The 16,491-nt window shown below is 34.4% G+C and overlaps 1 protein-coding gene across 1 annotated transcript; it reads right to left on the bottom strand.

Annotated features, from left to right (window-relative positions):
• Positions 1-725: 725 nt before the first annotated feature.
• On the bottom strand, positions 726-12,275 carry LOC136834285 (neuferricin-like). Its single transcript, XM_067096654.1, is given in 6 exon segments — positions 726-988; positions 3,437-3,577; positions 3,580-3,671; positions 7,148-7,334; positions 9,661-9,801; positions 11,733-12,275. Coding segments are annotated over 5 exon segments (915 nt in total). The 5' UTR covers positions 12,106-12,275; the 3' UTR covers positions 726-988; positions 3,437-3,455.
• Between the last annotated feature and the right edge of the window lie 4,216 nt (positions 12,276-16,491).

Below are 16,491 nucleotides of genomic sequence, written 5' to 3'. Positions count from 1 at the left end.
TTGTGCATATGTACAATTTATTACCATTTATGAACTATTTTATTTTGTTTTGTGATATTAGTTGTATGCATGAAGTGTATGACAATAGCACAAATATTTTTTCTCCTAGTATTTTCTTTCACAAAGGTAATCTGTCCCTGGGAAGACAACTAATACAGTATATTCATGGCTTTTTGGCTCATCCAGTAAGAGCTTGAAATACTATATAATAATGATAAAACTCTCACAAACTTATTCCTGCAAACTTTTGCTTTCAACTTTATATGCTTACTTTTTTCAAGATTTTCACCAGTTCCTGCATCTTTTCTCCATTATCATGTACTGATAGTTATCTGCAAACATCAGTCCCTCAGCATTCAATTCTCATCCTTTTAAATCCAGCCAATTTGGTTCATCAGTCATTTCACTAACTTCTCTCATCGTTCCATCATTAAAAATATTAAATTGACCTGCAAGCATAACACAATTGTCACAGACCCACTTTTACACTAAAGGAATTGCTCTCTGGACTACACATTGTAACACAAGAATTGCTAATAAAATCACAAACTGTGATGCATGACTGCATTAGGACCATAATGTAACCTCTTCAACTTTATATCTTTCTGTTCTTAAATACTTGTGCGAGCAACTAAATTTTATATATTTACAGAATTTAAATGTTGATCAAGGAACAGTTTTCCTCTTAATTAGGAGAGTGTCTGTTAGGGTAAATAAAAATATGGGGAAATTAAGACTTTATAAAACATAACAATACAGTATTATGAATGTCTTAGATACATTCATAATCAAGGAATGAAAAAATATCACCTCTATTCATTGCAAATACTTAAGTGCACCTGCACTTTCATTCTTATTTTAACATTTCAACTTATTGCTAATAATGTTATATAATACATAAATACTTTAAATGTATAAGTCAACTGGACAGATCTTTTAAATATAACTGCAGATCCTTTAATGTAAATTCTATTTCAAGACAGGGTACCTGAAAAAGAAAATGTAGAGTTTAAATAATTTGCATTCTCAGATGATACAAATCTCTTAACAAGATTTTATTTTTTTTTTAAGGGCAGACAAACTTTGTGCTCAAAAGCAGTAGGTGAGTAATCATCCTGCCCATGGGAATACTCTCTCTTGTAGTAAGCTATTCATATACTTTGTCAACAAACTATTGTTACTGTATATCTGATCCTCTCTCATTTCCAAATGTTAGGTAGATGCTATTCTTGGCTCTCTATTGCAGCATGTTGATATGTCCCTACGCTCTCAGCTTCTGTCTTAGCAATCTTTATATTTTAATGGATTCTCTGGCACTGTGTGTTATGTATTATCAGAGCTATACCTGCATTCCCACTAATCCATTTAAGCCCTCAGAATGAAACAAGATCCACATCTAGGTATGGTAACTTGGTGTCAAAAGATTTATATTACTCAAGGTACTTCACATCATTACTCATATTTCAGGCTACAAGTGCCTCAGCAGTTGACATCAATATCTTCCTGTGGCCTCTTGATGAGGACAAGGAAGGAACATTGGCTTGCCTTTAGTTCTACCATTTTGGCTTTGACATTCTTCTGGACGTCACCTCTTAACGAAATATCAAAAAGTTGGAAATAATTAACTGCCCTTGGATCGATAAGACCTGGGAAAGCCAAAGTACAGAGTCAAATATTCAGGCCACAAAATGACAGTCTTGGGGAAAGATTTTTATGTTTCTGATGTGAAAATAATGAGACTGAATAAACACCTCCACTGATCCTGGTTGACACATGAAAAGCATCAAACTGCTGGAAAACAATGGACACTACAATAGTTAGTTATTGTAAATAAAAAAGGATGATGCTGCAGTTATTTCAACAATAGTAATTAACAGCACATTATAAAATTCAACAAATGAAAACAGTCTCCTGCAGCTTACTAAAACCATACTAACTTGGAATTAAAAAAGTTTAGGCAATATAGTAGAACTGAACAAGTAGTCTGAGTAGTTGAAGTTAGTTATAGAAAAATTTTTTTTTTTTTACCCAGAACAAACTCAGTAACAGCCAGATAACTAGATTAGGTAAAACTTTAATAATTAAATCGAAACCTATGCATAAAGCTCTGTAAACAAACTATATTCTAGTCTGTCATGAAATCAAGATGCAACACAGAAGCTATACCCAAATTTGTAACACTTGCCAAATAGCCATGGTAAGCTGGAGCATATAAAAAAACAGTGTCAGTGACTTGCAGGCAACTCCCCCTCTTTACTCCTTCGTTAAATATTTACAAACTGTCCTGAGGATTGTGATAAATTATTGGCATATCCTAATACAGTTTGTAATATTACATCATTGTCATGTACCATCTTTGTTCTGAAAGGGTGTAATTCTTGTGATGAAAACTAACAAATGGTGAGGCCAACACCCATAGCTGTGTCACAAAAATGCCAATGCAGCTACGACATTGTAATGTAGAGTTAGGGGTCTCAAATGCAGACATACACTTGTTTTACTGTGTGATTACTGAAACTTTGGCTAACACAGGACCATATAGTCAGTGCCATATTATGAAAGGAAAATAATATGTTGATACTTTTCAAGGCATGCAGAATTACCAAAAACAAATGCTACTATACAATGCCATGTGTTTTAGTGATATTAAAAAATACAGTAATCATTCACAATAACAAATATCAAAGACATTACTGTGTTTTATTGATACTGAAAAACAATTCCTCATAATAACAGGCATGAAGATAGTTAAATATAAATGAGGTGCTAAAGTAATGACAGACATGAACTCATGACAAATATCCACTGCAAATAGAGCCAGGTTTAAGAATGAAACCATAAGGTACTGGCAGAAAGGGAGATCTCATCCATCACCTTGCTAGACTAAGTTGCCAATCACTGTTTATTCAGTTTTGAATGAATGTTTATGTACTTTACTTGATCCTTGTTTTCCTCTTTGTGCTTATATTAGTCAAACATAAAATTATTAGGTAACACAAAGCTTTATGGAGTCAAATAGTCCTTAGTGAGTCAGGTAAAATTTGATTTTGAATTATAATAAGCTTGAAAACTTAAAATAATATTAGGATCCTGAAGACAATTTACAGTATCTGGGAAAATACAGTAATGCAATATGATACAGGCTAAATTACATGATTACTTAGTTTAAAAACTAAGCAAATACGAGTTTAGTAGATACAGTATCAATTTTCAAAATACAATACAAACTTTTAAGTATAATTAACCGAGAACCATGAAAAATATTTTTACAGAAATAATTGCAAGGTAGTCACTTGTTACATGACCTTAAAGTTTAAATAATACATGGAACTAAGTATTCACAGTTAATACAGGACAGAGAATGTAATTTTAATATCTTAAACACATGGCATGTTATTCAATAACAGAAAATTGAGCAAGCTCTTCCTAACATTACCTGTTTAATTATGTGGCATTTATTTTTCAGTAAGATAACATGATGTCTCTTCAGGCTGGCATCCCTCATACTCTTCCAAATTTGGGTTAGTTAAGTCTCCTGTGTCATCATGAGCTTGTCTTTCAGGGTCATGGGAAGGGGCCCAAAATTCTTTACACAGGCACACCTGGCCTTGCCTTGACCTGGGGTATATAACTTCCGGGGAACCCCAGCCCAGTCACGGTCGACACCTCCACTGTTGGGAGAAAATTACAAAAGCTTAAGGGAAAATTTAAGTTTTCTCATTTCTTCAAGTTAAACAACATCAAAAGTTTGCAAGATAAGCTTATATTTTATATACAGTAACCCACACAATATAATTTGATCTGTAAATGAATAAACCATTTCACAAACATTTTCTCTGGTGGCTTCTTATATGGAAGTCTAGAAAATGTTTTAATATCTTCTCTGAAGTACACACAATTTCAACATTACAATGTAACTCATTTGTAATATTTTTTAAAAATCACATTAATTTTAATTTACCCAGAATACATTGTTACAATCAACAGCCAATTCTGACTCTCCCAGATGAGTCCCAAAAAGGTTGGAAAATTATAAATAACAATTTCTAACACACCAAAAATAAGCTGTTTACCCACTTACAGTGGACACATTTGTAGTATTTGCAAGGTTGGGAATGCTCTACAAAATAATAGACAAATTTTGCTTCCTTAATCACTAGTTGTAAATTTTCATTTGGTAAGTTAATTTCCTGAAAGCAAGTTGTACAAATGGCTTGTGGTGTGTAAATCTAAAAAATTTTTTCTTAATTTGTTAAAACTTGGGTGGGTAAATGATGTTAAACATAATGATTTACTAACCATTTAATACTCAACTTAGTAGTCTCATAAACAGAAACTACAGATTATCTTGCCATTCACTGTTTCAGTAATCTACCTCAGATTTCAATGATATTGAGCATTTGATACTAAAATAATCCTTTAGCAAGGTCTAATAGAGAGATAGTTTCCTTTCTTCACTACAGAATCTTTTGGTTTTAAAACATTGTCCTTACAGTGCCATCCTCCATTTTACAGGCCTTTATAATAATCTTCACTTTTTCACAAATGCTATAATGTGGAATGAATACTCTCATTTGAGATTTCAGCAGCAAGCATTTCTAGCAATTACTAACCCATTCATTTAATGCAGCAGCTCCCTGCACTTCTTTTTAGCTTCCTCGATCACTGGTAAACAGCAGAGAGCTTGGTACTGATATTGGATGGTCAGCAGCACTTATCTTAAATTCCTCTCATACCTACCTCTATCTTCACTCTACAGTGTTTCATAACATAGTATCATCAATTGCTCAGTGATTCTCTATCGTTACAGTACCAAGTTAGTTTTGTTTCATTATATTTTGCTTGTAATTCGTGGTCATCTTATAGTTATTACCTCATCAAGATCAACTCTATGGTCAAAGTCACTGGGATGAAGCCAATTTGACACATTCATAAGGATATACTGTATATGTAATTGTAACAGTTTGCTCACTCTTCTTGTCCCTTCTATTATATTTTCATATATTCTGGTCAACTCTTCTGTGACTGGTTCTTCAACTGCTGTTAAACAAATAATATGCTATTCCTCTTTCCATTTTCCAGCTTCTTAAAGGCCTTACTAACATGTCCAGGTATCCTGTTCTCCATTTGTCCCTGTCATATCAATATCCCCTAGTTCATATTCTCTCTCTTCATGGTGTATTCTCAAAGTATAATATTGCTTCCATATTTTAAATACTTTGTCCTTTTAACTCAAGTTTAGTGCTGTCTTTAATATAAAGGCGGTCCCCGACTTATGGCGGGGGCTCCTTTCCAGCGGCACTTATTAATTAACAGGTACTGTTAACGGGACTTTAACGGCACTTAAGGCATCGTAACTAGATACCTGTTCTTGTTGTAAGGGCCGATGGAGCTGTAGCTTGATTACGACACCATAACTAGATACCTATTCTTGATAAATGTATTTGAAAAAGCGCCATAAGATCAGAATGCTGTAAGTCAGGGACACCCAGTACTTTGTCCTTTTACATTTTTTCAGTTGCAAATACAGTATTTTATTTCTTTGCTCCACAGTGTCAGTTTTAATTCAATTTCTTCCTTATATTCCTCTTTCCCTTTATCATTTACCTCTGGGCCTTTCTTTCCTCTCTGTCCTCAGCCAGAGCTTATCATTAATTGTTCTCTTTATGTCTTCATTCAACCACTGTTTCTTGCACTCTATAACAACTCTCAGATATCAAAGCACTCTCTCCTCCAGTCTTTTGTACACCATCTTCCATAAATTTTCAACATCCAGTTTTTCATGAAATTCACAAGTAACTGACAATAATAATTAAATAAGAAAGAAAAAATATAGAAGTCAGGCAGATGAGGAAAGTGTATACCTGGACAGATCACACAGTGTCCTAAGTGGTACAGTACAGTGGTCAGGGGCTATCAACTGATTCTGAGGTGCCCAGCAATTCTTTTGCAAAGCCAATGGCTAAAATACACTTCTCTAGGGTAGCTGTTCTAGTAATAAGCTTGGGTGTTTAGGAGTTAAACTACACTTAGAGAATATGAATGAAGAACATTGCTACATGACAAATATCATAACTATCATTATTATAAAATAGTTTAACTACACCACTGAATCACATTCCTAGACTCTCAGAGATTTTGTTTAAATACATTGTTCTTTTCAATGATGTAGACAGTATAACAAAGTAGGCTTAAAAAGTCAGACAGCCAGGTGAGATGAGACCAAAGGGAATGGGTTAAAAATGAGAGGCAGACAGCATTACATATGGGGCCAAATGGATGATATGGAGAACCATTAGTAAGGTCTGTCTCATATGGCATGCCACTATTGGTAATTTGCTATGGGGACATGAAGTCAGTAAATGCTAATTTTAAGTAAAACAAAATGAAATGTACAATACTAAGGCTAAGAATCAGACTTGACAAAGAAAGTACTAGAGCAAAAACAAAGGCTTACTAACCCTTTAAAGTTAAAAGTGCTAAACAGTTTTGGTATGCAAGACCAATGTGGCCAGATTCCTAATAATATTGAGAACCAAATATTTATAACGGGAAGAAACTAGGTCAGTTCTTAGGAGGCAGATTTAAAAATTTATTTAAGTTTCCACATGTCAAAAAATATTAATTTTTGAGAATTTTTCCTCATCAATATAGTACTCATGCAAATTGGAAAGTGAAGTTAATGATGTGATTCACATTACGGAAGCAAGGAAGATGCGTTTGACTCTGAAAATAAAATAGTGTCTTATATTTATAAAACAGGAATTGCAGAAGCTGACTTATTGTGAAATGGCAAATCATCTTTCAGTGATAAAGACATACAAAAGAATAAGCTATACGTCTAATATGAAAAATAAAAATTATTTGGAGGTGATCATCATTTCTATCATACATATTTGTCTCAATAATAAATCACTATCTTCTTTTCTCATCCATTTTCTGTATGTAAAATTAATTCTCATGAAGACTTACTACTTTAATAGAAGTTAAAATCTTTTACAGTTTCCTCCAAAGTCAGTACACTAGACTACACTTGAATATAAATTCTGTTACTTTTTGAACCTCTGTTTTCTAGTAGGAAACAATATTTTTGTAACACTGACCAGGTACAGTATTCTGCATTTTACCAAAAACTACTGAAGAGTACCTGCGGGGAGTGCACCAAACTCGTGAACCAGACTCTGCAGACCACTCAGAATTACATGGGGGAAAAATCTTTTTCTCTTTGTTGTCAGCCTCCTTTTCTTGATATGCCTCAGTAATCCAATTAAGAGCTTGAGTTTTATAAGCAGTTGGCTCCCCACCCTGGTCATAGTAACGTCCTATCAGTTTTCCTGCAAAGACAAGCGTACAGCTATAGTATTAAAGAATATGTCATTTCTGAATACCTTAATCCCACACAAGAAAAATTTAATACAAGAACCAAATAAGCTAACATCATAAACAAAGTGAAAAAGCTCTAAGATTGAATAAATCACCTTTCCAAGGACCTCAAAACATTTTGGCATTAGCTCTGTAGCTATAATTATTTCACAGCTTAACCAAACCAATGAATATAACACTTGAGGTCTCACTGGATTGGCCTGCTTCCTAATAATAAAAGTTATAATGAAGTATTTTGACATTTTCAGGCCTTCTTAATACAGTAGAGTATAAAACTTGTAATTTACATTAAATCCTACTAGAGTCCCAAGATATTTTACTGATCTCTGAATTCCTGTACTGAACATGAAGATGTTGAAGAGTTGAGGCTTCAAATGTATGCCTTATTATTTTAATTTACCTCCTACCAGAAAGATTTCTCAGTGAATCTGACACTGACAACTTTCTTCAATGTTCCAAGGATAATTTTGTATGTAAACTGATACCTTATGCTTCAAGAAGAAACCAAAAAAAACCTAAACCAAAAGCAAGCCTTAACTAAAACTCTTCATTGATAAAGAAGCCAAGTTTCAACATTTGGAGATGTATTTGCATCCAGCCAAATTGTTAGAACCTTGCTAAGCTTAGCTAGAATGCAAACACTTTTTAGCAGAATTGCTCACGGAAATTATAATACTGTACTGTAAAGTGAAAAGTAGACTTCAGGCAACAGCTCAGGCCCTCTTTACAAAAACCTAAGATATTTCCTGGACACTGACTACACCAGAATCTGGAAGTAATTTTTCTTTATGTTCAGAAAAACTGTAATAATCCTGCCAAGTAGACATCCTAACCAACAAGACTACTCAAATCCCAAGGTGTGCCTGCTGGAGGAACTTGATGCAGGGAATAAGTCATTCCATAGTCTCCAGCTTCCTATAGCCTTGGCATCACTGAAATATCCCATAGTAGCATGGACTCTTTAACCTTTGCAATGGTTACTTTCCATAATATTAAATGCTATAGACACTTGGACCCAGTCATATACTAGGTCTGTAGAACTATGAGAAATGGTAACTGAAAATGAAACTTTGCATCACTCTCGCAGAACCTGCACTTTCGCAGGTCTACTCAGATCCTAAAGATCAGCTTTAAGCAGTAAGAAAATGCCCATCAATGGGAGTAGTATTATTTGGGATTGTGGAGAGAGTTACAATACTGAAGCTATTCAATTCCCAATTTCTTGCATTCAGTTGACTTTATCTTGTTTTTACATGGAGTACTTACATGGAGTAATCTGTGAAATTTTATGGAATTGCCATTTGTAAAAAGAATGACAATTGGTACATTAAGAAGCCCTTGTTGCCCATCCCTTCATTAGTAAATCTACCAGTGGATAAACTAGGACCACACTAATGAGTTAGGTTTCAACTCTAGTTTTGTGGAACATCCTCTGTTGGAGTTTACTCCTTATGAGATAAAGATTCTGTGGCCTTCATGAGTATTATCAACTCTTTGGCTTGACCAATCACTTAGTGACACTGAATTCCAATAGCATAGGATTTTCCAAGTTGCTGCTCCTTGGTTCCAGTTCACTTGAGTCATGGAGGTTAACCTGTGACATGAAGCTTTCCTACAAGGATTACACCGAGTGCTAAGGAAAAAAACTTCAAGACACTGAAAAAAAAACACTTCTGAGACAGCCAACAAAATAAAAATAAAATAAACATAGCTAAGCAGCAAATAACAAAATATGGTAGCTAAACATGATGCTGTACACTATGGCACAGTTACAACACAACTCTGCAAATACTATTACAATAATGTATAAATAATGTATAACCCTGGCCAGACAGTATTAACTGGGGGTGTGCTACGCTCCATTGGTTTTCATCTGTTGAGGAACTGTAGTGAAAAAAAGATATTCAAATTATTCAGTGGAAGAATAGTTATGGATGAAATACAAACTCTATGAGCCCTGTACAGTATATCTGTACCTGTAAAGTATATTAGTACAGGTACAAATATACTGAATATACAATAGTAACTAGCCTAATAAAGAAATATATAATGATACAGTGAAGGTCCTCCATTTATCTCTTAAGATGACCACTTTGTAGCAGTCAGTATGCACAAGTGAAATAAGGTTTGATCATTATATGAACATCTCCAGTCTTGTTAGCTATAAGCTGGTTTATAGGTAAAAAGACTGCATAAACATATCAATAGTACTTACATGGTAAAATAAACTTATTGGCAATGTTTTGTGACAACCAAATACAGTATACAACTACTTACCCACATATTTATAGTCACTCTGATAGAACTTAACCCATTCATCTAATCCAATGTAATCAGTACTAGATAGGCCAGTAATATCGTCAGTCAAGCCTTCCTCAGTAAAATCTCCGCTTACAAAGGCCCTGCTGGCATCTCTACCTAAAATAAAATATAAAAAGCTTTGTTAAAATATTGCAAAGTAAATACAGCATTTAAATTTTCAAAATAAAAAAATTAACATCAGGACTTAAATGTATTGTTTCAAAAGAAGTTTTGTTACACTCATGACTTCAAGATCACCAAATAATGAGCTTTGTATTACAGTAATTCAAAGACAGGACACAAATTATACAACAGATTATACAAAGTTTAAAGGTGCAACAGTCCAAAGAGGGACATTTGTACAGTATAGGTACATAAGTTATCTATTCTGCTCTACAACTAACCATTTTGCTAATGCTAAGTTTTCATAAAATACATGGTGATAATTTTACACTATTACTGTAATACTTTAGGCTAAAGGATACTTTGACCCCAAGACCCGTCTGGTTATTAGATTCTTATGCTGAAAGATAAAATGAAAATTTAAATGGTATATCATCTCACTCTTCATGTTTAGAAAATTTCACTTTTCCCAAAAATTGCAACAATAGCAAATCAAAGTATGCAACCTAACCTGACCTAGAGTGCCACATCCTATGCAATAATGTAGTATTTTAACCTTCTCTAACCAACTGTCTACAACAGACACACTCATTATCATCACCTACCTGCATGCTTTCATAAATTGTCAGTGCCAAAATTTGCAGATCCAAAATACTTCTTGAGTTCTCAAAGTATTTTTCAGTTACAGGTTTTTCATGTCCAGAGAAGAGTAATAACACCTCATAAATAAAAAAGCATTTCAAAGAACAGATTCCCCGATAAGATTTGAAGATATCTTAAAGCTACTTCCTATTAAACATTCCATCCTCCACCAACAAAAGCTGTACTGGAAGTCTCGGTAAGTGAAACATAGGAGAATCTGAAAATATGCACAAACTTAAAATGAGAAAATTGTGTTTTCTTTGGCTGAGTTGGTGACAAAACATTAACGTAAAGCATAAGATCATAAAGTGGATAGAAAAAACAATATGGAAAATACAGCATGCATACACTATATTCATGAAAAAAATCACCAAGGAGATTGAAAAGGTACTGCAGATGCTAAAATGATTAAACAGCTCTTGGTTAATTTCTAATACATCTTCATGGAAGCACAGACCCTGGTCACATAAGATGCTTCACCTTAGGTTAGGTTGTTGTAGGGTATCCTCTAGCCTACTTGTGTAGCCTATATTGGCATTTATAAGCAAGAGCTCTGCACAGACTATTATCTTGGAAATTGATTTTTCCTATACTTTTAGCATTGCTGATGAAGGAGGTAGTGTTGCTTATTGTTGGTCAATTATTATTAACCTTATATCTACCAACATGGTTGGGGACCCTTTACGAACGCAGTGTTTTGGAAAAGTTGGGAGAAAGACCAGACTGCCGTGTTGTTGTTATGGAATGGTTCCGTGCATGCGCAAGTCATCAGGGAGCCATATTTTTAAGAAGGGACTGGATAAGGAAACCTATTATAAAAGGAACTACACTAACCTAATGTACTCTAACCTAACCTGACCTAGCAGGCCATGTTACTTAGTCGAGGGGTACGGACCCCCAGGTGAAAGAAACTCCACTTTTTACCAAAAGCTCCCCTATAACACTGCGCATGTGCGATAGCATTCTAAGATGGCCAGCATACAACTTTTGAGGTTAATTACAGGTTAATTAAAGCTGACCAACAAAAAATAATGGTAAATTCTTAGTAAGCAACCAAAATACTATAGGAAAAATCAATTTCCAAAGACCCGATGCAGAGCCCTTGCTTAGTTCTACCCCTATATTTAAAAAAACGATGCAATTGCAAACTTTCATATGGCAATGACTTTATCTAATTAATTCAAGGCTAAGCTAATATGAATGTAGCACTTTACAGGCTTAGGTTTTAATAGTAAAGTAGGCTAAACTAGGCCAGCCAAGAACAGACAGCCCATACGGCCTACCTGCAAAAAATTCATATCCTCCACCAGGTCCGTAGTGTTTTTTCCCCTTTTTAACGTTGTATACAAGGCCTAAAATGGCTAAGTAAAGCCCTTTACTACCCGGTTGTCCATCGTACTGTTTCAGCTCTTCCACCGTAAATAGCCTTTCTTTAGGCCTCGGTCTTTCCGATTTTTCGTGAGCTCCCTTGGTGGATTTCTTAACATCCGAACCGAGGAAAAGCCCAACCACCCCATGAATAACTTTCTGAACTGCAGAAACCGGCGGTGCGGAAAGGAATGCGGTTATTTCTTCGGAAGGATATTTCTGAAGAAGGATGGCGATCACACCTATTACCACTCCACTTATGATGAGTATTGCTTTCAGTAACTGCATTTTTAGGCAAGGGCCGATTATTTTAAGACCACAACACACTAACGTAACTTCACAGAGCACCAAGACTCCTAACGTTCACTTTTCTAGTGCATTCATGAGTGAATGTGACAGGAAACGTTGGTCCATGACCGATCCGTACCGAAGAATATGCTAGTTGGCAACTCTAACTATAATTCCCGTTGTAAACAAAAATTTCGTCACCGAGTTTGTAGGTGGATCTTATTCTGTGGGCGTTCACTTGATAGATTAACTCCTCCAGTTGTAATAAAGCTAAAGCCTCAGAATTTATAATGCATTAGAATATCTGAGACCAGTTTTATTTTGTTCCCTGCAGCTACAAAACTTATAGTAGATATAAAGAAAATGGCAATGAACATTTCTGAGAAAGCCGTATTCTATATCAACGAATAATTTTTCTTGCATGAAGCCCTGTCTGTGTTAATTAAGCTTAATGTGAACATCTTTTCATATACCAAGAATACTGGAAAATTGTAAAGATATTTGCAATCCTTAAAATAAAATATTACCCACAGACACATTTCGGTATTTATCTTCTATACCATACATTCTCAGTATCTCCACATTGCTTACTTCTACCACACATTCTCAAAGTCTCCACAGTGCTTCTTTATTTATTCTATTGTGTGCCATACATTCTCGGTATCTCCACAATCCTTCTTTATTTATTCTGTCTTCTGTACCATACATTTTCAGTATCTGCACACTGGTAGGAAGGAAAAATAACTTAATAAACCCTGGTGATATCTGGCTAAATACCAATAGACATCCATTTCTGATTTCTGACAAAGTACGATATTTAAGAGATTCACTGTTTGACTGTCTCTCATTACTCAGATCAATAGGATTGCAAGGGATACCGGGCAGCATTTTAGGAAAAAATTATCTTTACTTGGTGAATGTTCTACTGTATGTATATATATATATATATATATATATATATATATATATATATATATATATATATATATATATATATATATATTATGTGTATGTGTGTGTGTGTGTGTGTGTGTGTGTGTGTGTATAAACTTGTGATTCATAATGTCGTGAGCAGAGTTGACTATTGCAACTCCATCTATCATTATCTACCTAAGATACATCTTAAGAAGCCGCAAATCATATTAAAACAGATCGGCAAGCTTGATGAAAGGCGGTGCACCTCGGGACAGGATTCCCCTGTATTGTGAGTTGCACTGGCTTCCAGTGAAAGCTAGGATCATTTTAAATATGTGTAATGGCTCATAAAGCTATCAAGACTGGGTGCCCAAAAAATATTTGAAAGACTTGCTGCTTTAGTATAGCTAACACATGAAGTAAACACAAGGTTAGCTAAAGGTTTCAAGTTGTTTGAGCCAAGCTACACTTCGAATGTTGGTTTTAGAGCCTTTAATTTAAATTTGCAGCTCGAAGACAGTACAGTGAGTTTCCCCTTGAAATCAGGAGGACTGAAAACATAAAATCTTTTAGGAAAAAATGGACGACCTTATTTCTAAGGAGTTGCGAGCAGCTACAGGAGCACGCAGTGGAGTGCAGGAAATAAGTCTCTGAAATGTCCCTGTACCGCTGAGTACAGTGAAGCTTATGGAACTGCAGAGCGCTTCTTTGGGTGGATGGGACTGAAACAAGAAAAAGAAGTAAACCAAACTCAAGGTCCAGAGATCCATGATAACCAGCTGGGCTGCAACAACAAGCAGCCAATGTGACATGACTGGCAGAATCATGACCATGTCCTTAGACCTGATTTCGACTACAAGGCCCCAAAGATAATATCGTCCTTAAATTACGTCTGAATCTTCCTTACAATCGTTAATCAACATAAAAGAATGATGATTAACTGTTGGCATATACTTCAACTACATTACTGTATTTATTTAGATTATATATATATATATATATATATATATATATATATATATATATATATATATATATATATATATATATATATTATGTATGTATATGTATATATACATAATAAAGCTATTTATATATATATATGTATATATATATATATATTTCACTATATGCCTTTCTCCTTTTGAAGGGAGCGTTTCCAGAATGGTACAGTATTCTTGTTTTTTGCCAGTTCTCAAGAGATGGGGTTGCTAGCCTCACACCCTTCTCCTTAACTCCAATAGACATTAGTACACAATTACAGCTCGGTGGATGGTGGGCAAGGGGTAATCCACAGACTTAACAAAAGTGGCCAGTAGGGTTTCAATCCTCAATATATATATATATATATATATATATATATATATATATATATATATATATATATATATTAAGTCAAATACCTAAAGGTTAATTAAAATGATAGAGAAATACATATGGGTTTGTTATTAAGCATATGCAATGAATTAGATTGGTGAAAATTTTGCAACAAGAATTTTTTATATGTAAATCCTGTACCTATTTTATTTCTATAAGTATCTCCATGCCTGTTATGGTCGTACATTACTGTACTGTATATATATTTAATAATATTTCTTGCATTATTAAATGCATTTTATACAGAATGATTAAGAATTTTTTAAAGAATAAGAACCCAAGCTGGCATACAGCTGGTTTAGTTCCCACTCTATAAATCCGCCAAGGCATAGCCTACTCGAGTTCGTGAAATACGGCAGGCATGACTTGTAAAACCTGAAGTTTTGTGGTGGAAGACACTTCAGATTCCTTCTGAAATGCTAATTCTGAGATGCTCAAGTGCAAATTCAACACAATATCAAGAGTATGGCTCAGAGGCTATGGTGTAACCCAGTGAATGAAAACGGTTATCAGGTAATTATCTTGCACATGTACTTGAATGTGATGCATGAGATGACCTTGTAGCTACAAATAGCACCTCAAAAATCCAACAATTTAAGTTTAACATAACTAAACAGGACTCTTGTCTGTACTGTATAAGGCATATGCCATACAGTCATATCCACAAAGGATAAACAAAGATTTTTAAGATGTTAAATGTTGCTATAACAGATTACTGAACAAGCAATGTCCAGAATGTCAAGGAACACCCCTTGAGAGAGTGTGGATAGACATGTACCTCCATAGTCTGCTTTAATTTGATTTTGTTCCACTGTTCCATTTCATCTATCCTATTTGACATCTTCAGTGGAGTTATTTCTATTTCCCCTTTTTGACAAGTTTCGGTATGGTTTACTTGTATGGTCATATAACACCCCAGTTTTCCTTCACCTGACATTGGGGTTCTCAGTGTCCATATTTGCATGAGTACTACTTTTCAATTTTGCTATGTGGTCATATTCATATAAATCATATTTGTACAAAAGTATAATATTTATATCTATTTATGATATTACTATTTAGTGATAAGTTATAAATAACATTTAATCAAGGAAAATAATTCTGGTACTGTATATGGCAACACACTTGTAACAAGTTCATACCTCTTACAGATTTACATCCTCATGAATTTTCTTTAAATCCAGTAAAAATGTGTAATAAACATGTGCACCTGGGTCAAGATTATGATATTGAGTTAGGGAGACTTATGTTAGCCATATACTGACAAGGCTTAGGGGTTAAATCTTCTACTTTGGTGTCTAACATTATTTTCATGCCTTTGGACACCTCTTGTAAGATGTACTATCCACAGTATGCTTTACACAGCACATTGTAGATTACAAAAGGTTCTTTGTACCATCTCTTTAACCCCCAGGTGAATTGCTTTTTACCTTTCATCCACTTCCTTTAGTTTCCTCCTGCCAAGGTGTCCAACTTCTTTTAACCTCCAATTTCCATAGTTCATAACCTTCTCCAGTTTCCATAGTTCATGTAAGTCAAGAAATGCCACTCATTGCGCTCTTTAAACTACTTTCACCATATATGTTTAATAGTACAGTAGTATAATGGCTTTTAAATGCTTAGTGATTTCTCCTTAGTAGTTACCATAAGAAAATATTGTAAATTCCTAACTCAAGGAAAACAAACCTGTAAGAAGTAGCACATTACTTTTCCTAAAAATTATCATGTACATGTACCAGAAATTAAGTTATCATTCCGTAAATTTTATGAAGCTGGTGTAATTGTTGAAATACTGTATATTTGACTCCTGCATATGTGGGCATGAAGGGATATGAAGATGTCAATAAAGATGCCAAAGCTTCAGAACCTACACTCTGACCAGATCAACTGCAGTCAGTCCTGTCAATTATTATTATTAACATCTCCAAAACCCTTCTTCTTCAGTAAATGGAAGACTTTATGGAACAATGAATTTAAAATAAATCATAACCCATCATTAGATTTTGGCATTCTTCACAACAAAAAAAATTTTGAAATAATTTTGTCTTTCCTATCTACTGGTCAGAATTGTTGACCCTTGAATATTTGCAGAAT

This window comes from Macrobrachium rosenbergii, chromosome 53, assembly GCF_040412425.1.
Source record: "Macrobrachium rosenbergii isolate ZJJX-2024 chromosome 53, ASM4041242v1, whole genome shotgun sequence".
Taxonomy (NCBI): Eukaryota; Metazoa; Arthropoda; class Malacostraca; order Decapoda; family Palaemonidae; genus Macrobrachium; species Macrobrachium rosenbergii.
Note: the sequence above shows the minus strand (reverse complement) of the source record. Positions and strands in the feature narration are given on the sequence as shown.